Raw genomic sequence first — 27,109 nt, forward strand, 5'->3', positions numbered from 1 at the left:
TGATATAGCCTACAGTACATATACCAGGAGGTGAATAAATAAATAATTAACCAGTTCGTAAATAACAAACTAACATTCAAACGTCAGACGGACGAGGAAGTTAGTTGACAGGTATTGTCAACTATTGCTGGCTTACTTTTTGAAATGTTTAGTTACTGTGAGCTTCATAATGTTTAGGACAAAGATTTATTTATTTATTTTATTTATTTTTTTATTTTTTTATTTGGCTCAGTACGCCACAATTTTAGTTTTGCAATCAAACAATTCACATGTGGTTAAAGTGCACATTCTCATATTTTATTACGGGCATTTTCATGCACATTGGTTTCACCGTGTAGAAATTACAGCACTTTTGATACATAGATAAAGCAAAGGGGAAGAGCTGGGCTAATTTACAATAACAATAGAGAATTTATTTCCCACAGCTGCTGTTGGCAACTCAGTGCATCAACTTAATATTAGTGGGGCACACTTTCCATTTTAGAAATAATTGCCATCAGCCTAATTGGATCAAAAATATGTCCCATTTTTCTTATCACCAAGCAGGAAGACATTCCGTTTGGATTTCCCAACGTGTCCCCATTTGCATTTGTTGCTATGGGAATGTTCACAGTTTTGCAAAATATGCTTTACGAGTTAGTTCAGGAAATGAGACCCAGGCAGGCCTTTGTGCCAAGGTCAGAAACAGATTCAGATTGTAGTATACAATTAACAATTTAACAACAGCATTGGCATATAGCCTATGTAAGTAGGCGTCACAAAGTTATGTACCCTCCACAGGTTGATTTGTACTTCTTTTATAATGATCCTACTGAAACTTGAAACTTGCTTTTATCACACACTAAAATATATACTACATTGGCTTGCCGTAGGCTATTCAACCTGTAATTCATAATTGTGTGGCACTGCACCACCAGAGGGAGCATTGCATTCATTAATATTAAATGTTGGTACAGGGAGGCCTGTAATAATAATAATAATAATAATAATAATGCACTATATATTGATGTATTTATTTATTTGTCTCCTCCGATGTGAATACCACTTCTGCCTTGTGTGACTCATTTGATTAAACTTATATTATAGCCTAACGGATGTTCAATGATAGGTTTATGCTTTGAAATTGATTTTAATTCAGTTTATCAGAAGTGAATATATGTTTGTCATTTCAAAGCAATTGTGTTTTTCTCAGTCTGGAGAATTGGGGCTCCAGTCATTGACTATGCTGTGAATAGAATGGAAATGTGTGCTTTAATATTTATAAATAGCTATAAGCAAATAATGCAATTGGAATTAATACTACCTTTACTACTACAATCCGTACTTCTACTACTACTACCATTATTATTATTATTATTATTATTATTATTATTATTTATTTATTTTTAATTATTATTATTTATTTTTTCTTTGCTACGATAAAGATATGAATGTTGCGTTAAGCAATGCACAGCCTAATGGCAACACAGAGACTACTGTATGGTTGGAATAATATTAACTCATTTTGTCTGCCCCCAACTTAAGGAGCTTATTGCATTAAACACGCGAATCTTCAATGCCATCTGCCGGGCACACGGTGTGGTTTTCTTCACAGGTTTTCAGTAGTTTGTTCGACTGAGCTATTTATAAGTCCGGTCCACGCCGTTTGTTTCTAAAACATTCAGCGTTCATCTCCTGGTCCTGGTGCATGTGGCTGTGAACGTTCTTCAGGGCCGAGTAGCAGCGTGATCATTGGTAAACACTGGATGGAATGGAACCAAGAGATCCGGTCGCGCGGCACCAGCGGTAGCTCGGACCTGATGATTTGAGGAGGCACGTGCAGCGCGCCTTTCAGACGAAGAAAAATACCGTGAATAGGATGATTTCTTACCGAAAATGGCTATTTCTGTATTTTTTACATTAAATGTACCCGGCTTGGTTTCTATTGTGTCTATTATCATCTTGACACAAAGTAAGTGATTTTTGTTTTGTTTTGTTTGTTTCCCTGTTCGTTTCTCTTCACAACTATAAGCCAGTCTCGAAGGTGTTATACGGTGTTGAATACGTAACATAGCCTAACTGAGCAATATGTATTTGAGAACTTCCAAAAATAGCAAAGCTCTACATTTTTCTTTAGCTGTGTTTTATGAAATAAGTGATTAAATATTGTGTTTTTCATGAAATCAAAGAAACTATTAAGTGTTCTCCGTGCACAAATTGGGTTGCAGAAGGAAATTCTAACAAAATTGTGTCCCTAGGCCATATTTTCTGATTGCTTTGTGGTTTTCCTGGCTTTGCAAAGTCATTTTCTTAAATGATATGGCATCACCTGCATTGTACACAGTATCATAAAAGCTAACCATGATACATACATGTGCTCTTGGTGTTTCCCTATACAAAACACGGTAAATCAAATCACATGCCTGTGACAAATCAGACAAACTACAGCTTGTTTGGAACTTTGCAATACATGTTTACATAGTAAAAAGTGACCCCCAAATTTGACAAAGGTGTGTTATTGTAGTGTGTGAAATAAAGCTGTCAAATTGAAACAACATATGCAGGTAACATAGTATGTCAGACTAGATGTTTCCGTAATGTGCTCCTGTCACAAAACATGTACACAGTGGCCTCAAATTTGTGAGTGTCAAATTGATGTCTTTTTCATCAGAAGTCATTTCATAACTTCCTGACAGGTTGTAGATCACAGAATCAAGTGACATTATCATGGAGGCTAAAGTATTTGTTTTCACATGGAGATAAAACTGGGGAATATGGCAGCCTGTCACTGTGCGAGATGATAGCGGCTTGTTTGTATGTGACGAATCTTTAAGAAAAAAATGCCCTTCTTTTGAAAAATGAATAAATAAATAAACATTTTAAAATGTCCCTCCCTACACCTTATTTGTGGATTTGCTTTGCATGTAGGTCACGACCCAAGTTAAAAAAGATTTTATCAATGTGCACATAAGGCAAATCTATCAGTGGCAATAAGGTTTGTTTTACGTCCATGAACAAGGATATTTCACAGGGTCTAATTACTCCCCAGTCCTGCCCGCTCCTGAACCCCTAACCCAAGGTTACACTGAGAAGTGGTCTAGACCAATTTAATCTGCTCTTGTGAAAGTCTTCGAAACCTATGTAAACTAGTTGATTAAGTGTTCCAGGAGGTTATGGTACAAGAAAATATATATTTTTTTTGGATGAATGTCAATGCTGAGTGTTTTGGGATTGTTGGGTGGCTCATCGTACTGTTCTAGCGAATGGATGGGCCTCATAAATCCTGACTGTACCAGTGATGATTGTGGCTAGTTGCTGGTTGTCTGTGCCAGGTCTGTGCATAATCAGTGATTGGATTAGGGAGGACTCAGTTAGTCAATGGATGCGCTTCTCATTGCTCTGTAGCAATCCGCATTGGTTGAATGGGCCTTGTTACTAAAGCCTCACATGAAGTGTCCTCCTCCAAGTCTTGCCTGTGCAAGTGGGCTGCAGTGTAAAAAGAAGCAGTGTGGCATTATATGCTTTGGTGGGGAGTGCATGCTTGCCCACATTGGCTTCTGTATACGATTGGCAGTTCGTCAAGGAGAGAAAATGGGGGGGGGGGGGGTGCCTACAAATTCACTAGAACCTTCCATTGTGTTATTCTTTAATTATTTTACTGTGTCTTAATCCATAATCATAAATAGGAATAGTATGAGGCATATTAACCTATGCCCTTGCTGTTTTGTAGTATGGTATTTAGTGTAGTGTATTTAATACATTAGTATGCAAGAAGTCTGCGGCACACTGAAACTGATGTTGATTCCATGCTGAATATTTATTCAGATCTTTGAGGGCAAAGGTGAAAGGGGCTCCAGTTAATGCATTCATAGAAGCACGTCAGTGGGATTTAGCAGTGCTCTGTGGTGGAACGTGTTGGGATTAAGATCAGAACACACAGGGTTATTGCTCATTGTCTGGCGCAAACAGAGGGCTTGTTGTAGCACTCATCTGTGAATTGTCTGGACAAGGTGTGTGACCTTACAACTCAATGCTAACTACCCCCCCTGCATAACGTGGAGATGATTATTTTGTTGGCTTACCAAAATTCTATCAATATTGATGAAGCAGGGACATACTAAAGTTGCCACTTAATCCCATTTTGCAAGCCCCCTAGTGGCCAGGTTCGATTGATAATGATTTTATCCAGTAGAGGACAGTATAAACTTTCCAACGGTGTATGGCATGTCTAATTTGAAATGTGTAATGATTGAGAACCCAGCTTCAGCACAGTGTTGTGCCATCAACCGTAACGTTACGAAGTATTATACAAGCACTCCTTGAGGCATAATTGTTTATAATCGTTTTGCCAACTCATCAGCGCGGCTAAAGTAAATTCTTGCCATGCTGACATGGATTTGGGGAGTGGTCAGAAGAGGAGAAAGCATGAAGTTTAGTAAGGATGCATACGAACGTGGTGAAGATGTAATTATTACTGCTTGTAAGATTTCAAATATTTATGTTGTGTTATATTTTTGATATAGTTTTTTTTTTGCAAGCGACAACTGTTGCTAATAATACTCAGCATATTTGTACTGGGGGCTAACTAATAGGTGTGGATATAGGTAATTGTTAGCATACTTAGGGCAGTTTTAGCGTAGTGGCTAATAGTGACCTGTTATGATAGAATTCATACCACAATCAAATTGTGTGTTTTTTAAGAGGTTTGCGCTATTCTCTAATGCGATAATTTCACATGCTGTAGTGTAAGCATTCATAGGTTGGTCATTTGTGTTATGTTTGATGGCACCACTTTATCATGAAGCTAGTACATTGCCAACATTTTTCTGATGGTGGAATATTATTTTATTGCAATCTTGTTGTACATAATGTGGGGTATTAGTATCTCCATGGGCTACTCGTCACTTAAGGCATGGAAAACACCCATTCAAATTTACTGTGTGCTGATATTTGCTAGATGAAAGTTACATTTCCCGTGGAGTGATCATAAATAGTAATATTTATAAAATGTCATCCGATCCCCATGCAACAAAAGATTACATACTATAGAGTGCAGAAAAGCATACAAGAGTGAATGATTACATATTTAGTTATGTGTACCACAGTGCTTCACAATGTTTTTGCATTATTTTCCAATATGATATCAATGTTTAATCTTAAACTCTCGTGAGAGGCACATTTATATGGTTTTCAATCGACTGAAAGCATTGGAGAGGTTTTGGATAGGTATTTGGGCTCATAGATATCCTAGACCCCTATACTGATGGAGAGCTAGTAATTCCCATGCATGTATGTAACTGTACATATGCTACTATTGCATATCATTTTATTTTGATATTCATTACAATGTCTGATAGGTGAGCAATATTTATTTAAAGTCCTAGAATGTTTTACTGATGCTGTGTAAATGTAGGAGCTCTTTTTGGAGAATAGTGTAATGAAGAATACCTTGAGTGCTGCTGTAGTGAGCAGTATTGTACAATGTGTACGAGAAACTGAGAAATGAGCAAAACTAAGGTCAAATTACTCCCGAGGCTTGAATTGAAGGATTGGTGTGTGAAATGTGTTGGAAACAATGTCATGGAAACAAGTAGGTGCATGATTTCGTCATTGTGGAAATCAGGAGCAGTCTATAGGATGTGACAAATGCCTGGAATGATGTCTCTCTATAAGCCCATTACCATGGCAACAGGCCCCATTCAGAGCAGGACCGTGCAATCGGTTGCCATGGCAGCACTACAAGATGCTCTGTGCCAGAAGCAGGAGGCTAGAGGGATTTTGTTTTGTTAAACATGCCTCTGTTTTTCATGTTATAATCCTGTACACCACTGTTATATTTGATGGATAAATAGTGGTGTAAATACATGTGTGGCGGCAGAAGCGTGTCAGTCTATTAATTACTTTTTTAAAACAATTTTACACCAGGTTAGAGCACAATGAGGCACTTCAGAAGGCACTGATCAAGTGCTCAGAAATCAGTGCCACTGTGTGCAATCTGCATGGTACTCAGTTTAATATGCAAATCACAGGGAAATAAAGCAGGCGGCTTTGCAATAATTGAATTATCATGGGTATTACAAACTAACCATTCCAAAGGTGTTCAATGTTTTTTTTCATGTGAAAAGCTGTGCCTTTCTCCTATATTTACATGTTTTGGGAATTTCTTATTGAAAAATACCTCTGGCTTTTAATAATTTTCCTACAAAGTAATGACTGGTTTATTTGTGTAGTGAGTCAATTTTGTAGGCTCACAAGAACATCAAATCCATTTCAGCTTATACAGTATATGTGTGGGCTGATCATTTCCAAAGCATTAGCTTGATTCTAGTCGTCCTTATTGGGAATCAACCAGGTTATTCCAGGTCAGGAGTGACTCAGCCAGCCAAGGAGCTCACTTAAAGTGCAGGCTGTGTCATTATCTGACTATGACCAGGGAGTTCTCAGCACAGGGGACAACACTGGTGTGGTATGGTGGGGGTTACTGCAAAGTTTAAGTGCAGTGCTGATTCTTGACTACTAGTTGTTAGTGAGAGACCCTCATAAGCTCTGATCAGCCCTAGCTTTCTTAGTGCTCTGTGATGTGTCATGTGTACAGTAGTCATTGGCTCGCATGTAAATGCATCAGAGGAATGCACGGGTGTCTGCTGCAGTGCTCCTGGATTGGGTGCATGTGGCACAGGAGTGACTCAAGGCTCCTTCCAAAACTGGAGATAAAAATCAGTCCATGTGTCTATCATTCTTATCTTCCCAATTCCTAGGTGCAGCTCCACTGGAAGCTGTGGCCCTCTGCCTGAGCGACCTCTGCCAAAATGGTGGCGTGTGCCAAGACATGCCTACCGACGTCCTGTGCCAGTGCCCCACGCCACTGTCTGGCCCCTCCGCCACGGGCCAGTGCGAGGGCCCCGACATGCTGTGCCACCCTGTGCCATGCCTCCACAATGCCACCTGCCACCCCAGTCCCGCGGACCCCCCGGGCCTGGCCTGCTGGTGCCAGTCTGGTCACACCGGGGAGTCCTGTGCCGCCGGTGCCCAGCGATGCGCCGACAGCCTCTGTGGGGCCACGGCTCTGTGCCAGCCGCTCTCCGATCGGCCCACAGGGGCGGCGCCCGGCCACTCGTGCCTGTGCAGGCCCGGGTACGTGGGCACCCGCTGCGAGACGGAGGTGAACGAATGCGCCTAAAATCCGTGCCAGAACCGGGCCTTCTGCCGGGACGAGCCGAACGGGTACTCCTGCTTCTGCATACCCGGATTCCAGGTTAGAGCTGGGGAATGTGTGTCTACTATAGTGTCGGAACTGTGAGGGTGGAGGAAAATGTTTTTATGCTCTGAATCATTTAACGTTCAGCACTCTGAATGCCGAGCAAAAGTACATCAACAGTTAAAACGAATTTATCCGACGTTCATATTTACCTGTTTGCCTGACCTTTCATGTTTTTGCCTCCCCTCTGGTACCGCCGAGGTCTGCTGTGAGAGAATTTACTGTATAGTTATAATCGCCGGGGCGTGTAAATATCGCCACATGATTTTGAATTGATGCAGCGCACATCTGTTTTCAGGGCAGTCACTGTGAAATTGACGTGAACGAGTGCGCCTCCCGGCCTTGCCGTAACGGAGCCACCTGCCTCAACAGGGTCGGGAGGTTCTCCTGCCTCTGCAAAGCGGGGTACACGGGTACAGGAAACCTCGCCCCATTAACACCGTCCGCCTCTATGACAGCCAATCGCAAGACATCGCCACTCGGCCATTATGGAAAACCATGCTGGGCGCTAATGAAAATGCTAAACTCAAGAGCTCCAGAACACAACATAACGTAATACTACAGATATTTACTGCAAAGCTAACATCCTCATCCAATTTGCAAGTAAAACAAATGAGGCTCACTCGGTGAAAATATCCATGAGCCACCAGGGATTTAATCTACGCAACCAATGGATGGTTTTGTTTATTTCGCTCTTTTGTTCACGCTTTTTGGTTATCCATGGGGCACTGTGGGTAAAAGATGTCTCGCGCTTAAGAGGATGTCATAATAGGATATGGGTTCTTAACTTCTCATCTAATAGAAAAATTGCTGTTGATCTGAAGCACGTGCTAAGATAACTTTCGTGCTGGCTAAAACTAAACCAAAGTAAAAAATAACATTTTGAATTGGCAGCCACTGTAGTTAAAACATCTTGAAAAAATCTCAATATCTGATGACCGTGTCAACAATGTAAAAAAATAAAATGATTAGCAACAGAATTATAATTAAGCATATGGTTCACCGAAAGCCTCTTATAAAGGCAAGAACTTCTCTAATATTTTTCCTCTTACGGTATTTAATTCATTCAAATTTACTGATTTTGTTTCAGTAATAATATTGAATGTTTGTTAGAGGGCACCATCTAGTGGCAACAGTATACTTGTTCTCCTTGGTCCCTAGCATGGTAAACTGCAGGTTTGGTCCAACTGCAAACACCACAATGCTGCATTCAGAGCCTGAAATGGTGAAGTCTTGTCTTCCTCATTAGAAGAGAAAATTAGACTGGAGTTTGAAATCTTACAGTTTCTCCATGTTACTGAGTAGGTCAATGCCTTTTTTTAAGGTTAGGTTTGTAAATGATTTTCTTTTTATTTTTTATTTATTATTTACTTATACAGGTTGTCACATAATCTATCCTCAAGTTTCCCGTTCTTGTCTCCCCCCCATAATTCCCAACCTGTAGAGAATCCTTTTGGATCATGTCCAAGTGTAACACCTTTACCTCTTTTCATGCTCCTTTACTATTGCATTTTGTCCCACTAAGAGAGATTGCCAGTCACTTAGATTCAAGCTCATGCTAACCTCCCTCGATTTATGTGTGACGTTGGGGACATGGGCATTATAAAAACAGTTTTCTCATAACAAGCAAGACTATCACCGTGCTAATGACACATAAGAGGCTACATGCAGTGTAGTGTTAAAATCACTCAGTTGCACATTCAAACCTCAAGTGGGATGACTGAGACAGCAGCTAAACATCTGCCGAAACCTGTCAAAACAGAGAAGGCATCCATTATATTGCAGTTGAGGTATATTTTGAAACAGAAGCGCCTTGTACGGCGTTCTCTCTTGATCCAGATGGCCCCGGGGCTGTATCCCGGCTTTAGAGTGCAGAGATGAAGGGCCTCACCGGTGGAGCTTGCGCTGCCTTTGATCTTCCAGGAACTAGATGCGAGCTGCAAGTCAACGAATGCCAATCAGACCCTTGCCTCAACGGCGGCAGTTGTCATGACTACGTGAACGGCTTTTCCTGCGCGTGCCGGGCCGGCTTCCTGGGCCGTTTCTGTGAAGTGGACGTGGACGAGTGCGAAAGCGATCCGTGCCAGAACGGAGCGGTCTGCACCGATGGGGTAAACGGGTAAAGGCCGCAGACTACACGCGTGTAATTTTGCCTTGTTTTAAAAGCCTCCAGTTAACAGGTACCGGGAGAAACACTGAAATGTAGACTATGGCAGACATACTCTAAACATCTCTAGACATCTAAATGAATTGTTAATATTTACAAGTACAGAGATATTTGAGGTGAAATTCAATCTGCCATTACCCAGTGTTTTGCTCTTCAAAATGTTACTGATCAGTCCTGAACCCTGATTTCCAGATATAGCTGCGATTGCACCGGGCTGGGCTTCATGGGCCTGAACTGTGACACCCCCGTCCCGGCCTGCATGTCCCAGCCCTGTCTCAATGGCGCCTCCTGTCAAGAGAACCAGGGGAACTACACCTGCTACTGCTGGCCGGGTACTTGCAGCATCTTTAAGTGTCTTTAAGATTGAAATGTCTTTTCCTTCCGATTAAATAAGACCACTGAAAGCCACTTTTTAATCTTGTTTAATCCCTTGTTTTCAAGAATCATTGGGTTTTCACAGTCTATTGAGTGCGTTCTTTCCTGTTAGCTAATGTAGTCAGGGTAATTGGTGAAAAGCCTGCATACACACTGGCAATCCAGTAATTCACTTGCCCACATCACATTGTGTGACGAGTTGTAACTGTGGGTGTGTCATGTCTTGGAACAGGGTTCGAGGGGAGGAACTGTGAGGTAGACACCAACGAGTGCAGCAGCAGCCCCTGTCTCTCCGGGGGGACATGCATCGAGCTCTCCTGGAAGGCCCTGTATGACACAGAGAAACTATTCCCTGCACACCACGACTCCCAGAATGCCGTGGGGTTCATATGCACATGCCAACCAGGCTTTGAAGGTAAACTGATGAAATGGTAACCGGAATGATCAGTCACATGAGGTAGGGTAAACTAACTAACTTTTGGTCCTGAGACATACCTCTGCACTCCCGATTGGTCAGGTTATTGAGAATATGCATTTCAAGTGCTTCCGTGAGTTCCGTGCTTTGAACCTATAATGAATATAATGTTCTCCAGAGCATGATGCTAATTATTTAATTAACATCTGCAGAAGTGGTAGCCACCTTGCAAGGTGACAAGAAACGCATGGAAATGTGCTGTAAAATAGTGTGATGCAAACCCATACTTTGCTAATAAGAGAAGCCGTTGCTACATAGCTATAAAAACCTGGCACACCGGGATGAATCTAAGGTCTCTTTTCATAGCGCAAAGCTTTCAGCGGCTCCTCCTTCATCATAGGAATTGAATGAGACATCAGACAGGCTTTCTCAAATGCACTGAGTGAAGAGAGATATAATGGCACACCTGGATTCAGTGAGGATGTATCACCATACACCATTGAAGCATTTGTGACTTGCTACCAAGTCATCCAGCTTTCAAAAAGCTCATAACCCAAGGCCATAACCCATGCAAATGATGTGCGATGCAAATGCAATCCCAGAGAATCCCAGTCACCCTCCATAATGAAGCCTGCAATTGGATTGTGGATGCAACACAGCAGGCCGCTGGCTCAGTAAGAGTGCTGGATGCACATCAACTCAAGCCATTGAGCTAACCGAGGAAGACACTGACCTAGAAAACAAGTGGGGTGACATTTAACATCTTTTTGGTACTCATTTGATGACAAGCCAAAAACAGTCCTGCCTCTGGGCTTGTTTAATTGGCATTCTTTATTAGACTTATTAAATGTTATTAGAATAGAAGAACGTCTAGTTGGTGTTCATGTTTTCAAGAAGGCTGTTCAAGTTCCTAACTCACCACAGAAAATAACTGCCATTGTTTCAGAGATGATATGTAAGTATTACCAATGAATTACCATTATTTCACTGAAGGCAATATGCAGCAGCATTTGAATCTTTATCCTCATCTTTGGTGATAAACATTGGGTGAAGATTTTTTTTTTTTACCAATTGGCTATAGTGATGTGTTGTAATTTACATGTCCTCCATGGTAGCACAACCTGATCCACCGTTTGTTGATACCTTCAATTTTGGACAGTTTTGATCTAAAGAATCATACATGGGTAGACTGGTAGCTTTTTGATGAAAGTTTAACCATGAACAATAGCACTAACAGAAATTGGTATTATTTTCATTCATGATTTCATTCATTATTTTCATTCATTTCCATGTGCCCACACTGACTCATCAATACAATATGCTGAGTGAAATTATTTTTTTCTGGCTGAAATTGTCAGTGTCAACAAGTCCTCAAAATGCCACAAAATGTATCAGCCACCTGAGATTGCCATATGAATTGTGTTTTTTGCCATGTTAGGGAATGTAAAATATTCATTTTCTGTAGCGTGCTCACATGCCAGGGAAGATTCTTGTTTGTTAGACAAAAACCATTTGCGCATGAGACTAACCGAGCGGCTTATTTTTCTTCTGTTGCACTGCATCCAGTGTGGCTTGAGATGTCAGTGACATGGGGCAGTTTGTGCAGAAAACAGATTGCGTGAAACAGTCAGGAGAATGAACCGGTCAGCAGTGCAGTAAACCCAATTTAGTGTTTCAGGTAGCATTCCTGCCTCTAATCCCTTGCGGCGTGGCTAGCTGTCTTGCAGTGTCAATTTCCACAACAGCCATTGAACATTTCGGGTAATGATATTTATGGTAGCTCAGATGTAATTTAAAAGTCGCTCCTGGCAAAAGTTCAGCCTGTAAGACATTTTAAGTGCATTAACCTAATCCCACAGATCTGGCTTAAAGTGATTCCTGGTGTGAGTCGGTTGGTCCTCCACAAGTGAGCAAGGGAACATGGTGAAAGCTGCCTGTGGCAATGGCCTTGTGCAGATTCATACTCTGTGCAGTAAATCATAGAAGAATGTATGCCTTTTGATCGCGGTGATTCACTGGAACAATGGGGAGACTTGCTGCCTGTGTTTTGATTGTTCTTCTGCTGTGTGCAGGTAACATACTCTTCTGATTTGCAGTTTGTGAACCTGCTTGTAGTATGCATTATGTATGTGACTTCGCTTTAGGACTTGTAGGGGAAGAAAGGCCAATGGAATGTGAAATATGCTTGAAATTGTTTTTATGTTTGCTTTCCGAATTAGGTTTTTATAAGCGGCTGTGTGTGTGAATGTGTGTGTGTGTGTGTATGTGTATGTGTGTGTGTGCATCTTGACATTACTAACCCAAGCACAAAGCAAATTCAACATGTTTGCTTTTCTTTTGAAAAGTGGTTTTCATACCAGGGCAGGAAAGGCTGATCAGTTCCTCTAGCTGTTGAATAGATATGGAATCTGTTAATATACAGAGTTCATGTGCTCAGTTCACCAAAAAGTAAAACCAATTTCATATGGATATTCTGTTCACAGTTGTCTCTTTGAAAGCATAATCTAGGCTGCTGTCATGCTCCCTAGCATCACTGTTGGTGTCCTGTCTACTTTAATGAGTAAATTTGTTAAATGAGCTCTAATCTATAATACTGTAACTCTACACCCAATATGCTGCCTGCATGTTTCTCTGTAGGTGTTCTCTGTGAAGAGGATGTTAATGAATGTGACTTGAATCCGTGCCAAAATGGAGGCCTGTGTGAGAATTATCCAGGAGGTTTCACTTGCCACTGTTCGCAGCAGAGCCAAGATGGACGCCTGTACGGAGGGCAGAACTGCACAGTGGCCCTGCTGGGCTGTGAGGGTCGCTCCTGCCAGAATGGAGCTGTGTGTTTGCCCTTGCTCATCGACGGGGAGCACAGCCACCTCTGCACCTGCCCCCCTGGCTTCACGGGCCGCGACTGCCAGACGTCCACCGCCTTTTCCTTTGAGATGGGAGGCCACCTGCTTCTACAGAGCCCTGCCGCAGGTCCACTGGCTTCCTGGAACGTGACCCTCAGCTTCAGGACCATGATGGCCGACGCCACGCTTCTCCTCTGGAGGGCCGGAGGGTTTGCCGTCCGGCTGGAGCTGGCGGGCGGACGGCCACGCCTCCGCGTGCTGGCAGAGGGCGGGGCAAGTCCCAACCAGGAAGTCCCGTGCAACGTGAGCGATGGCGAGTGGCACGCCGTGGAGGTGGCGTTCGAGGGCGGGGCCCTGGGGCTCAGGCTCCTGGGCGGTTCCTGTGGCGAGGAGGGCGAGAGCACGGTCGTGGTGGCGAGGGGGTCGCCGCCGAGGGAAGGGTCAGGGCTGGGGGCGGAGCCACCTCCCACTTTCCACACCATCCTCATCGGAGGGGTCGGCGAAGAGGGGAGGGAAACGCCATTGGGGGACGGCCCCCTCCCTCCCTTTGTCGGATGTCTGCGGGACATGTTTGTAGACTCTTGGCCGGTGGTGCCGGGGGATTGGCTGAGCGGCACGCCAGTTAACGTCACCCTCGGGTGCAGCACCCGGGACAGGTGCGAGGACCGCCCATGTCAGAACAGGGGCCGGTGTGTCAGCCAATGGATGAGCTACCAGTGCGAGTGCTACAGGCCTTATGATGGACCGGACTGCTCAGAAGGTAAGACCCTATGGCACATGTACTTATGATTAAAATAAAAAGTTGTATTTTTCAGTTTGGTTGATCTTTCAGACCTCACCATCATGTACTCAAATTATTGACTGTTGCATCAGCAGTACATCAGTCAGGTAGGGCTTGGGATAGGTGATGACATGTTCAACTCGTAGAGTCCGGTCTGTGGAAAAGAAAGGTGGAGTTACATCCCGCCCATCAGGAGAACAGCACGATGATGTCATCAGTGAAGTGGAGGCGGGACAAAATCAGTGCAGGTTTCGCATCATCTGCAGAGTCTTCTGCCAGAAGCTTCTAATGGCTTCTAGACATTACTGCCAAACAAAACAGCCCATTAACCACACTGGCCAAGACTGAGACATTATAAGACTGCCACATCTGTTGCATCACAAACATGAGCTCACAAGCGTTCCAATTATAGGTAGGGGTGATATGGCCAAAAATTCATATCACCTGCCTAGCAATGAGCAAGAATAGGTCCCAAAAATGCACAATGAAATGTTATACAGTTTTAGTGCAGTTCGGTATATGAGGTATATTATGTTGTTTTAGAATTTGAATAGTTTATTTAGCATTTTACATATCGTGATCTTGTAAACATTCAGTGTCCAAGTACATTGTTTACAACCTGCTGATCTCATCTCCACAGTATGTTTGGAATCTGTTACAGTGACTTGACAACATTTCCATGAATGGACAGGCTTACGTAATCCAGTTAAACAGATGGTCAAGTGCAAGCTTAGCATAAAAAAATCATGCATACATAAGCATCATTTATTCAACCATATCACCAACTCTGGCCTGCTATTGACTATTTATAGCACAGGCCAACCCTTCAAACTTCTATTTGAAACTACAACTTTTTAAATGACTGGTTAAAAATACCAGCAAATTCTTAACTAATGTATCTGAAGTAATCCTGGACGTCTTCCAGGAGGTCGAAATTAGCCCACAGACATTAAAGCAGATTATGAAAGAGTGCACACAGCAGAGGGAAGGACACCTGATATATGGATTAAGGACTGAAGACCCTTTGGCTGCAGACCAACTCAACTCAAATCACTTTGTAGTTTGTTTCACAAGCACTGGATACGTTAACTCCTTTATAAACACTACATAGACAAGCATAGAATTAAAAAAAAAAATGCTAACATCTCATTTATTATGCGTATGAAGGAGTTATTTACCGCTTACAAATTACCATTCATAGACCAAAAATATAAATACTTATGTCAATAACGTATAGGCAAATTGTTACTTGGCATGGTGTGTCAACATGATTTGCTGTATCAGTGGCAGGATATTACTACTTGCTGTTGCTGGCATACATGTACATACATGACATGTACTGGTTGTGAAAGTTCTATGTTTTGCTTATGAGTTATACAGCCCTTACGTAGGCCTATCGCTGAAAGTGTATTTTATTTTCCAGATTTTTCTTATTTGTCCTTTATAAGTAAATCATTAAAATTGTACTAAATCTTCAATGTGAACAGGGCTTGTAAAAATGCATTGTCACTGTGATGTGTCAGAGAGACCATGTGACAGGCATATTTCTGTTCACCATATGCACGTAAGCCTGTGAGAGATCAGTCCAGAAAAGAAGGGACAGAATTACTATGTATTATGTAACATTAAATGTGCCGTGTAAGCTATCAGATAAGCTTCTTTTGTTTTTATTATATTATTGCTTATGTCACTGCTCTAAGGTTATGCAGAATTGGCCGTGTGCAGGGCATTTTTGAAATTAGGCTTTGCACCATGAAATTACTAGCTGGACATGGGTAATGGGGGTTGAGCTCCAACACTTTTTTGAAACTTTCAAAGGCATTTCATTACTCTGGCATAATAATCATTTCATTAGGCTGTGTATTTGGGAAATCATTCACTAAATGTTCCTCCATTAAAACAGGCGCCAGGCCTTTACGAGGCTTCCGATGTGGAGAGAGATTGTTATCCAGAGTGAAGGTTCTTTCTTCCATCGTGTGCCATTAAAGCCGCTTGCTGTCCGTGCTCAATTTACCACTGAGCTAGAGAGCAGCTCCTGGGCTTTTATTTTCATTTAATGCCGTTCTGCTCCGGGAGGCTTCATTAAAATTTTAAATCCAATTTTGTATTCAACAGTTGCGCCTGGAACAGGTGTCATAAACATTAATGTAACATTATGATGCGTGTCATGACACGGGGAAGTTTTCACCAGTCGAGAAAGAAGCTACTTCTACGCCAACTTATTAGTTTCCTTGATTTTCTTTTTAAAGATTAATTCATTTTGTCCCTGAATAAAATGAAGGACGTGCATTTAAATTCCCAGCAGCTCCAGGCTACAGCCATGCATCTTACAGGGCTGTGCTGCCTCCGTGTCCCATTCTCGCCTCTCTGCGGTTCCTCCTGCAGAGCACGTCACGGCCAGGTTTGGCGGCGAGGACCGGGAGAGCTACGCCGTGTTCACCCTGGACGAGGCCCCCTCGGAGGGCGTGGACATCAGCGCGTTCGTGCGCACGCGCCGCCAGGGGGCACTGCTGCTGGCCCTGGCCAACGGCACCGGGCCGTATCTCCACCTGTGGCTGGAGGAGGGCAGGCCCAGCGCCCGGGCCCGCGGCTCCCCCCAGACCCTGAGGGGCGGGGCCGCCGTCGGCGACGGCCGCTTCCACCTGCTGGGCCTCAGCGTCCGCGGCGACCGGATCACCCTGCGGCAGGCGGCCCAGGGGCCGGTCTCCGCCTCCGCCCCCGCCCGCGGTGTCCGGGTGCAGCCGGGGGACCTGGTGTACGTGGGTGGCCTGCCGGACGCCCGCGACTCTGCCCCATTCGGGGGCTACCTAAAAGGGTGCGTGCAGGACCTGAGGGTGGGCGCCCGGCGGCTGCAGTTCTACCAGCCGGGCGGGGCGGCGGCGAGCCCGTACGGCCTAGCGCAGCTAATGAACGTCGCGCGCGGCTGCGCTGGGGACGACGCCTGCAGGGTAGGTAACCCGCTATCACAGACCTGCTACATGATCTACGGGCAGCAGTGCAGTATAATGGGCCTGGAGATGGTCTTGCAACCTAAAGGTCACTGGTCAATTCCCTGGTAGGACACGGCTGTGGTAACCCTTGAGCATGGTACTTAACCTGCATTGCTTCAGTATATATCCAGCTGAATAAGTGGACACAATGTAAATGCTATGTAAAAAGTTGTGTAAATCGCTGTGGATGAGAGCATCTACTGAATGCTTGTAATGTAATAACGTAATGCTTAAGTGAGCCCATGCTAGCCACATAAAGCACCCCTCAGATTATCCACCCATCCAATTTACACCCATCCATACAAAGCCCTTATAATCCCCGTTTAGTATTGGTGACTGACCTCATATTTCATTCAGATCTGTATTCATTGTTATTCATTCATTTGTCATTGCCTGTTCAATTACACTACTCCACAGGTTTTCAATTTTTTCATGTAAAAAGTGTAGTTGTTACATACTCACGGATTAAAACATTGTCATGGCTGCACTTGAATCTGTAGTTCTGAGTTTAATAAATTCGAAGTGGGGTGCCTGAGCCACACCGCTATTATTCAGTCTTGGAAATTAAAATGTTTGGGAGCACCTGTTCTAACCTGTACCCCGTGGTGATATTTCTCTCTGTCTCATCCAGTCGAACCCGTGTCTGAACGGAGGAGTGTGCTACTCCGTTTGGGATGACTTCACCTGCACTTGCCCCCCCAGTACTACAGGGCGGCGCTGTGAGGAGGTGACGTGGTGCGAGCTGTCGCCATGCCCGTCATCTGCCATTTGCCAGGCCCTCGCGCACGGCTTTGAGTGTGAGTGGACCGTCGAGCGGGCTCTCTTAATGGCGATATGTCGTGTTTTTCCACAGCGGTGTATGACCTCCTGGAAGGGGCACTTTTTCATTTTACTGTTGTAGTTTTAGTTTGCAGTTCCTGGAATTAAACCCAGAAGGTGTTTCGATTGAAAAGGACTGGAGTCAACATTACACAGAACCTGTGTAGAACCAGGACTGAGTTATTTGTGTCACTCAGAGATCATTAGTTTTCCCCGACACATTTGCTTTATATGATAATATGATGCTTTTTCATTAAGAACCTTTCTTGGAATAGAATCCACTATATGATGACCGAGCAAGAGGTGGCATAGACATCACTGTTGATATGCATTAGATTTTATGGAGCAGTGTGGGATTTTGTTGAGCCAGGATTATCCTTCTTAAGATTAACAATGGCTGGCATGCTGTTCCATCTTGTAGCCTCATATAATGTGATTTCAATTTGATTACCAAAATAAAACTCAAGCTCTGTCACTGGCTGTGCATTTGGCATCATTCCCACATTAAAATGAATGCTGTTGAATAAAAATAAGATAAATCAGCATCAGAAGTTGTGAACACTGCTGCAACCAGTGGGTAATTGCAGGTAATTATAGATATATAAATCTAAGATCGAGATGATTCAGGCAGTTCAATAAAATGACTATTATGGGCTAAGAAGTGTGTATGCTGAAAAAACAGTGCTCTTAAGCAGTTATGTGCTTTCAACATAATTTCTGTGCTGTTCCCTCGCAGGTATTTCCAATGCCACTTTTCTCAAGGACAGCAATGCTGTTTCCTACAAAGCCGGTGGGAAGATCTTGCGCAGCCTCACCAGCGTCTCTTTCCGCGTGCGGACGAGGAGCCGGAATGGCAGCATTCTCTGGGCTAAAAAGGGACTGGACTTCCTGGCGGTGTCCGTGTGGGACTCCCGCCTGCACCTGGAGCTACGGAGCGGAGCACGCTCCCTCGGCCTGAGCGTGGGGAGCCGGGTCGCCGTTAGCGACGGACAGTGGCACTCGGTCACGCTCGCCATGGTAACCCCCGGCTCCGAAATCTCTCAATGGACCGTAGAGGTGGACGACCAGGGGGAGCCCTCTGTCTCTGGGGTTGCCGCTGGCAACCTGGACTTCCTCAAGGAAGGGGCGGAGCTTCTCCTGGGGGGCAGCGGTCTAGTCGGGTGCCTGAGCACGGTTGACGTCGGCGGGGTCGCTCTCCCGTACCACGGGGAGGGCGAGCTCAGCCTCCCCCGCCCCCAGGAGAGCCGGTTCGTCAGGGCCTCGGCCGGCCCCGCCCTCCTGGGCTGCTGGGGCTCCCCCGTGTGCGAGCCCGACCCCTGCCTGAACGGCGGCTACTGCGTGGACCTCTTCGACCTCTCCCGCTGCGACTGCGCGCCCGGCTGGGCGGGGCCCCTCTGCGAGCTCAGCTCCGACCCCTGCGCCTCCGGGCCCTGCGTCCACGGCAACTGCAGCGCCCGCGCCCTGGGGCACGCCTGCGCCTGCGAGCCGGGCTACACCGGCCCCGACTGCGCCGCCCGGGGGGAGGAGGCCGACCCCTGCCAGTCCCACCTCTGCGCCCGGGGGGCCACCTGCCTGAGGGGCTACTCCTCCTACTCCTGCCTCTGCCCCCCCGAGAAGACCGGGGAGCTCTGCGAGTGAGGCCCCTCGGGGACAGAGAGGCTTCAGCGGCCCCGTACTGGGTGGAGCTTAGGCCAGCTGTCCATCACTGACCCGGCTGTGCATTGGTTATTCCTTCTGATAACACAGGAGGAGTCAGAGGAGCGGGGGATACCCTGCCAACTGAATCCCTCCTTCTCTTTTTGAGCAAAACACTCTGGTCACTGATGACATATCTAAGCTCCACCCAGTTTGAGGTTCATGAAGCTTCACTGTACTGTTGCTACAAATAATCATACATTTCTGCTGCATTTCCCCCATTGCCTAATGACATGGCAACATTTAGACAGTATTTTGGGTCTGAATGAGATTTGGGTCAAATTTGCTCTGTAGGACTTATATTATATTTATATTATTTTATCTATTACTTCATTTATAATTACAGATCCCAGCAAAAAAAAAAAAAAGAAAATATCGTGTATGTATATGAAAAAAGAAAAAATATGAAAAAATGAAAACAGCTGTGCTCCAATATCTCTCACTAGTGGGTGCTGGACAAGGTGTTTTATGTTGATAATATGCACCGAGGCTGGTGATGTGTTATGGTTCTGCAATTATTCTAAAGCTAGACGTACACTATTCCATAAATAACATTCCCTGAATATTTTACATTCTAAAGTGAAAATATTTACTACCCAATTTCCCAGTGGCCTGTTAGTAATTACAATTTAAATAATCTCTGCAAACCTACCACAGTCACTTCATCATACTTAAGGGACTGATATTTAGCTTCAGCAAACCACTTACTCTTTCTCATACGTGTTTTCTCATTTTTTCTTGTGTTTATGTCGCGGCTCACAGCAACATGTTTTAACAAGGCGGAATAACTTTTTTTTTTTTTTTTTTGCTAGTGTGAAATTTGAGCAGATTCCTTGGTACAAGGAGAATTATCCGTAAGTAATTTGGTTATTTAATTGGAAATGTTTTTTTCCTTCTACTGGACTTTTTTTTCAGGTGGCTGTTGTCACATTACAAGACAACCGTTAACAACCAAAATGCAACGTTCTTGCCTTCTCCACCTAAAACAAAAACATTTTAAGAGGCCAATTTATATTTTACTGATTTAACTTATTTAAATTGCCTGGAATGTACAACACTATACCATATTGAAATGGCTACATTCAGCAATGTACACTGTCAATGTAAACAGTCATTATGTATTAATGGACAGGCAGTATTATAATGTTGTGTTGGGTGGTTGCAGTGGTATGAGCTGAAGCCTGGCTTTGTTTGCCTGCCTCTCCAGGAGACCCATTCTCCCAGTGTCTGTGTGCGGTGGCGAGCGCTGGAACTACACCTGCCGTAATGGCGGGAACTGCACCCGCGCGGGCTCGCAGTGGGCCTGCGACTGCATGCCGGGTTTCACCGGCCGCTGGTAAGAGCCTACCTCCGCCTGCCAGCGGGTCCTCTACACATGGAGCCACTTAACTAGGGCCTGGAGTACTGACTGCTGCTGAACTGGTACAGAAAAGCATCAGCAGGGACAGCCAGGGATTGGAATGCCCATAAATAGAAACAGTTACAAACTGGGGAAGAGAGGGAAAGGGGGATCGGAGAGAGGGAAAGGGGGATCGGAGAGAGGGAAAGGGGGATCGGAGAGAGGGAAAGGGGGATCGGAGAGAGGGAAAGAGGGATCGGAGCACAGACATGTTAACAGGCATGTATGTGCTAGCCCTCCCCCTGACTGGGCTGACCACCGCTCTGCGTTTCAGGTGCGAGACGGACATAGACGAGTGCTCGTCAGGCCCCTGCCTCAACAGAGGCTACTGCATCAACATGATCAACGGCTTCCACTGCTTCTGCGAAGCGTACTTCGCCGGCGACCTCTGCGAGGTCCACGTAAGCGACCTGCACATTTACATCTTCCTGCTCCTCTGGCAGAACTTCTTCCAGCTGCTCTCCTACATGATCCTGCGGATGGACGACGAGCCCGAGATCGACTGGTGGTTCGCCGAGGAGTGACGCCGTAACCTCCGACCTCTGACCCCCGACTCGGCTCGGAGAAAGGAGAGGAGGACGGGCCTGTCCGACCGGCGAAGGCATCCGCCTTCCCGGTGTCAAACGCGGGCGGCCTCGTCAGTCGCGCGCACTGCAGCTCATGGTTGGGTGATTTTAAAATCTCGATCGTTTTTCTTCTTGAGGGAGTTGCACTTCACTGAATGCAGCTCACGTGATGGCCACATGATGGCACCTTCTGTGAAAAACCCATTCAGAGCCCTAGAGATGGTTTCCTTAACCAGGATATATAGCGGTACGGCAATAATGATCCTGTGTGGATGAGCGTGTCACTTAAGCATGATGACATCACATGAGTGGTCTATAAATCAACACAGCTGTCACTTTGTATGCCTTATATTTAGCTGATGGGTTACAGTAATTATGGATCTTTAATCTTTCTTAATTCTCACTCTTTTCAATTTGAATAAGCAGTCAGAAAAATATGTTTTCTTGTTGTCACTAAATGAAATAATTGCTCACGTGCTTTAGAAATGCACTTCCTGTTAGTAGTGGTTACTCTATAAAACAGGTGTGTAGCTTGCCAATAAGTTAAACCATTTTGTGACATATTACAACCACGCAAGTTGCATTTCCGAAGATTTTGCGGCAATAGTGAAATGAAACATGCCAAAAAGTGCCAACACAGAGATGCAGATTATAGAATGCAATATGATGTATTTTGTAACACATGTTGTAGACGTTGGCATGTCTAAAACATATTTCTTGAACTTTGGTTTTTATATTTGTGTATATATTGCTTTTCTTATGTAAGTGACTATACTTTCGCGCTAGGAAGTGTAAAATAATGGACAAGGCGCTACAGTGAGGTCTGTATGTACCAAATACAACTTTAGTCTGACTGCAGCCTTCAGTCTTATAGTGAGATTAAAGTTATTCAAAAGTCTATGGTAGGCTTGATTGAGATATTCCAATGTACTTTGTGAAAACCTGGACCGACACTTGCTGTAGTTACCTGCATAAGAGGTAGGTATCCAGTGCAGTCTGTTTTTTTGACAGCATACATTTGTGAGAGTAGTACGTTTTTGTAACTAATATAATTTGAAAGCTCCACAAAGCAGTGCTAATGCACATGAGGTGGTATGCTACTAATTATTTGTTCACCAATGGCTGCCAGTTGCAGATTAAATGATTTTCGTTTTACGTACTTTGCACCGTGATTTGCACAGGCTGACAGGTCAGTTCCGTCATTTCATTACCCTCTTCAGTTGCACTGTCCTGTCTCCATGCATGTTTAAGTTGTCTGTCTCAAACAATTTTCATGTCTAGTTTCTGTCTTGTCTTTTCCTCTTAACTTTGTACAACATTTTTCAGTGTCTGTCATTGAATAAATGTGTTTCCTTTCTGTGGTCCTTGTCAATCTCTGATCCATTTGCCCACTGTCTTCATTTCCCATCAAGCAAGAGAGAGAGGGAGGGAGGGGGAGAGAAAGAGTAGCATGTGCCAGGGTGATGTGTTGTGTATGTGTGTATGTGTGTTTAAGAGAGAGAGAGAGAGAGAGAGAGAGAGAGGGGGGGGGAGGGGGAGAGAAAGAGTAGCATGTGCCAGGGTGATGTGAAGGGGGATTTTCCCTCATTTCTCCTCAGCAAGTATGAAAAGCAGTGCTTGGCCAGCGAACAGCAGGCAACTCTTTCTGAATTACTACACAGCAGATAAGCTGACATTTTAGGAAATGGATGCCTTTGAAGATAATGCATTGAACAAATGCACTCCCAGGAAAGAGATGACTCATAGCAGCCACGCTCGGATCGCTCCGCCATTAACTTTAGTTGATGTGGATGAGAGCGGAGGTGTTGTTACAGGTCATTAAATGATAGATTATTAATTAACTAACTAATTCATGTGTGCCCAGTCCCAATTGTAAGGCCACCTCAATTGCTTCAGCAATGTTCTGTCAAGTCAAGTGTGCATAAAGTAACACATGCTCTTCATAACTGCCAGATACTACTCATTTTCACCCTGAAATCCACAGGCTGAGCTATACATACATTGTGCTAGAGGACCACGTGCTTCCTACAGGCTGTAGCACAGTGTTGTGGGGAATATTCAGTACTGGAACACCTCCCTCCCTGGGCTCCGCTGTGGTCAATTAAGCAATATCCTGAAGATTCCCAGTCAAATATGATACTATCATTCACGTAGTTAGCATTTGATAGCAAAATGGGAGGCGTGTCATTCTGCACATCCATTAGTCTCTCCTGACTGCATGTTCAAACCATTGAGGCAGAATAATTGTTAAACTATCATTTCACCATTTACTGTATGTGTTACTGTTAAATTCAAAAGTATTGGCACAGTGACACAATTTTAGTTGTTCTGTACTCCACTAAGTCGGATTTGAAATAAGACAATGAATATGAGATTGAAATGCAGACTGTTGAGGGTATTTACATTCATATAGGGTGATCCATTAGGAATTACAGCCCTTTCTATAGAGCATCCCCCCCCCCCCCAATATGTAGGTGATAAGTATCAATATACAGTATAATACTGTACATTCATAATTACAACAGTCAAAATACTAAACATACTGTGTAGGTCTCGGATAGGTACCACAGATATCTCATAGGTCAGATATTAATCGTGAAAACCAGTAACACTACAAAGTTGCCGGTTGGACAGACCGATGTGAGTTTGCACTTGCCTGCACGCGCGTGATTTTCCGGTGACTGAAAGCGCTCGACTCTAATCGCGCGCTGGCAGCTGTTCTCGCGGCGCGTTCCGGGAGACCCGCGGCAACGGCACCGGCGCCGCCGCTCGGGTTCGCCGCTCTCAGCGAGCTGCGGCAGATGGGAGGCGCGTTTCGGGCGCCGCTCGCAGGTGCGTCTGAGGAGCGGAACGCCAGGTGCGGGGAGAGGGAGAGAGCCGGACAGCACGCACATCTGCTGTCTGCTCTTTGAATGAAGAGCTGAACCATTTAAGCACGGTCATACATACTGCTACGGTGTGAATATGTCGACTTTTGAAAAATATGAGACTATATTTTGACAATCACCAAAATTAAAAGTGTTTCTGAAAGATGTTTAATAAACTGCAGTTTGGATTTAACAGACAGACATGGATTTAACAGTGGCTCTTGTTACTGTAGGAGAAAACACATTCTTAAATATCAGTGAACTTGCTTGTGAATAAAGACTAGTTAATAGGGACAAAACCAAGAAGTCAGAATTGTGTATGAGAACATAAGAATACTTTATTTGAACTTTTTCCAGACCTTCTATATCTTTCCTGTAACGTGGTACCCAGACCTGCACACAACACAATGGGTGTGGTCTGACAATGGTATTGAATGGCATCAGTGTAACACATTCCATGTTAAATGATTGAACTTGGAAACGCCCAGTTGCATAGTGTTCTCGTGCAATGCAAAAAATGTCTGACGCATGCTGGATTTTTTATGGCTTCCAGCTGCGTGCAGACAGCCTGAGCTCTAAGGTGCTCCTGTCCGTCAGTCTGGCGTCCGTGGCTCTGCTCCTGGTGCTCTCCCTGACCGCGGCCGCCCTCGTCACCACCATGAAGCGCCGGGCCACCTACGGCAGCTACAGCCCGTCCAGACACGAGAAGGAAGGCCCCAGAGTGGAGATGTGGAACATATCACAGACTCCGCCCACAGAGAGACTCATATGACCCAACTGCAGCCATTCTGTCTGACGTGCCATGGTGAGTTTAGTCTAAGGTCATTTATGTATGGAATACAATTATTAATTTAAAGGCTTTGGATTGTCTAAAGCTGAAGTGAAGAGCTTTAGGTGACCTGCATACTGCCCGAAAGAAAACCAAAATAGCCAAATAAGTTTACATTGTTATCCTTGATTACAATTACAAAAAAATTACAGCACTAATGTGACATATGGTGGGATTGGTTTCTGATGTTTGTCTGACTGTTCTTTCCTGTGACTTTAACTGTGACATCCAGCAGGTTCAACCTTGAGAGGGCAAAAACCAGGAGAGGATGCATCACAGGTGAACGCCCCACCCACCTACGCATACGCAGGCCAGAGGTAAATGAGGACCCGTTATGAATAAACTGGCTCCTGTCATTTAATGGACCTCATTTTAGGAATAGTTTTTCCAGCAAATCTGTGAAACAAAAATCTTTTCAATGATCTCACTTGAAACGCTGCCATGGTTGGAGTTAGAAACAGTTGCTGGAAAGGGGGCATTGTTCTGTTTGTACAGGCTTTGTGTAACACCGCACAGTTGGAGTAGAGATAAATTCTACCAATTTGTAGATTCACAGATTCCGTAGACAAAGCAGATGGATAGCGCTGTTAGCACTCGAAGTTCTGCATCTCCACCATCAAAGCTAAAGTGTTCCAATTGTATTCACATTTAGAATTTTTATAAATGGAAATGGCACCTTTTATTTGCAAAATAGAGAAGACAAAATGTATGCAAGAACCCGTTATCTGGCTAGTCTGTAGCACCTGTGGGTATATGTTTGACGTGCCATTGTCTAATGGGACACATTCTTAGCAAAAACTATAAAAACAGTTTGTTTCCTGATTGTGATTTATGTAAACACGTTTTGAGCCATCTGTTTAGATAAAACTCTGCATTAAAACTAACAGGCTCCACACTTATGGATGTGTTGCAAGCGTTTTTAAAGCGGACCCAGGTCAGAAATCTAAATCTGATGTGACTTATTATATGTGCGTGCACGATGGAGCCTTCCAAACCATTTCCTCTCTGTCTAGAAACTCAACCCCAAGGTCAGCTTCGCAAACTGGCAATTTCCAATTATCCAGACCTTTTTATTTAAGTGAGTAGAGCTGTACAAAAGCCATGTGAAATAAAATATCCCTTTTTCCTTACCTGAACCTTCCTTTAAAATACACTGATACTCTGTTGTGTACTTTTTGGTCATGTCATTAGTGTTTGTGGTATGTTTGTGTACATATAAAATGTTGGTTAAAGTTTCATTTTGAGACTAGGAAGATGACAATACATTGTGTATACTGTTTAAATGTATCCTGAATTCAGCTTGACAGGGAAATGATTCAATCTAATGTTCAGGGAAGTGGACTTGTAACACCAAGGTCAAAGAAAGGAAGCTGTGTAGTTGCTTTGGATATAAGCTTCTGCCAAATGCCTAAAATGTAATATAATTTTATGAACTGGGGTATAATTGTGATATATTCTTTGTACAATGTGTCACAATTGTACCGCCTTATAACATTACACCACTTCCTTTCTTTGTACTCAGTCTACAACCTTGGTGTTACAAGCCCACTTCCCTAACCATTATGCTATACTGCCACCATGGTTTCTGTGTTACATAAAGGGTCCAACCTTCACCTTTGTCTCCAGTTTTTGCTTGAAACTGAAGATTATAACTGAACATTATATGAATGTTTTTTATTTATTTATCTGAATTAAGAATTAAATTAAGTTGAATCATATGTGATGTATCTTTCTTGCCAGAAACAAGATTCCAGCAGCTGTATAGGGGAAATGGCAGGCTTCATGTTCATTCAGCACAAAATAAACTGATATTGTCATACTGCCACTTAGAATAAGCTACTAGATAGCCATAACATTTTTAAGACTCTATCGGGGTTTAGGCCTGTCTTCATTGATTATCTTATCTCACAGTGTACTGATCTAGGATGAGTTTTGATTTCTTAGCTCTTCATGCTTATACTGTAGTTGACAGAAGATACCTGATCCTAGATGAGCAGTCATATTCTGAGAAGCTTTTTGAAGACAGGCCATGACCCCAGTGCTGTGTTAGTACTCAAGCAGGAGGAAAGCCTCTGCACTTACAGAGTACAAATGCTCCTATTGGACCGATGTGTACTCTGTTAAAG

At 44.0% G+C, this 27,109-nt stretch overlaps 1 protein-coding gene across 3 annotated transcripts; it reads left to right on the forward strand.

Annotated features, from left to right (window-relative positions):
• The first annotated feature begins 1,457 nt into the window (after positions 1-1,457).
• On the forward strand, positions 1,458-26,701 carry LOC135256601 (protein crumbs homolog 1-like). 3 transcript variants are annotated; one of them, XM_064338527.1, is made up of 14 exons: positions 1,458-1,951; positions 6,738-7,234; positions 7,536-9,356; positions 9,597-9,736; positions 10,012-10,194; positions 12,832-13,797; positions 16,204-16,766; positions 17,440-17,605; positions 18,364-19,261; positions 20,135-20,176; positions 20,530-20,658; positions 20,996-21,122; positions 24,708-24,959; positions 25,216-26,701. In XM_064338527.1, exons 3-13 carry the CDS (start codon positions 9,115-9,117, stop codon positions 24,924-24,926), a joined length of 3,675 nt encoding a protein of 1,224 aa, XP_064194597.1. In that variant the 5' UTR covers positions 1,458-1,951; positions 6,738-7,234; positions 7,536-9,114; the 3' UTR covers positions 24,927-24,959; positions 25,216-26,701. The 3 variants fall into 3 exon arrangements, with proteins under 3 accessions (XP_064194597.1, XP_064194598.1, XP_064194599.1); XM_064338528.1 differs by lacking the exons at positions 1,458-1,951; positions 6,738-7,234 and having other exon boundaries at positions 7,245-9,356; XM_064338529.1 differs by lacking the exons at positions 1,458-1,951; positions 6,738-7,234; positions 7,536-9,356; positions 9,597-9,736 and having other exon boundaries at positions 10,104-12,266.
• The last annotated feature ends 408 nt before the right edge of the window (positions 26,702-27,109 follow it).

The sequence above is a fragment of the Anguilla rostrata genome, chromosome 6 (assembly GCF_018555375.3).
Source record: "Anguilla rostrata isolate EN2019 chromosome 6, ASM1855537v3, whole genome shotgun sequence".
NCBI classification, from domain to species: Eukaryota; Metazoa; Chordata; class Actinopteri; order Anguilliformes; family Anguillidae; genus Anguilla; species Anguilla rostrata.

Coding starts and splice junctions, on each gene's coding strand:
- LOC135256601 (XM_064338527.1), top strand. CDS start 9,115: ATGAAGGGCCTCACCGGTGGAGCTTGCGCTGCCTTTGATCTTCCAGGA. Junction 9,737..10,011: donor CACCTGCTACTGCTGGCCGG/GTACTTGCAGCA, acceptor GTCTTGGAACAG/GGTTCGAGGGGAGGAACTGT. Junction 13,798..16,203: donor TGGACCGGACTGCTCAGAAG/GTAAGACCCTAT, acceptor TTCCTCCTGCAG/AGCACGTCACGGCCAGGTTT.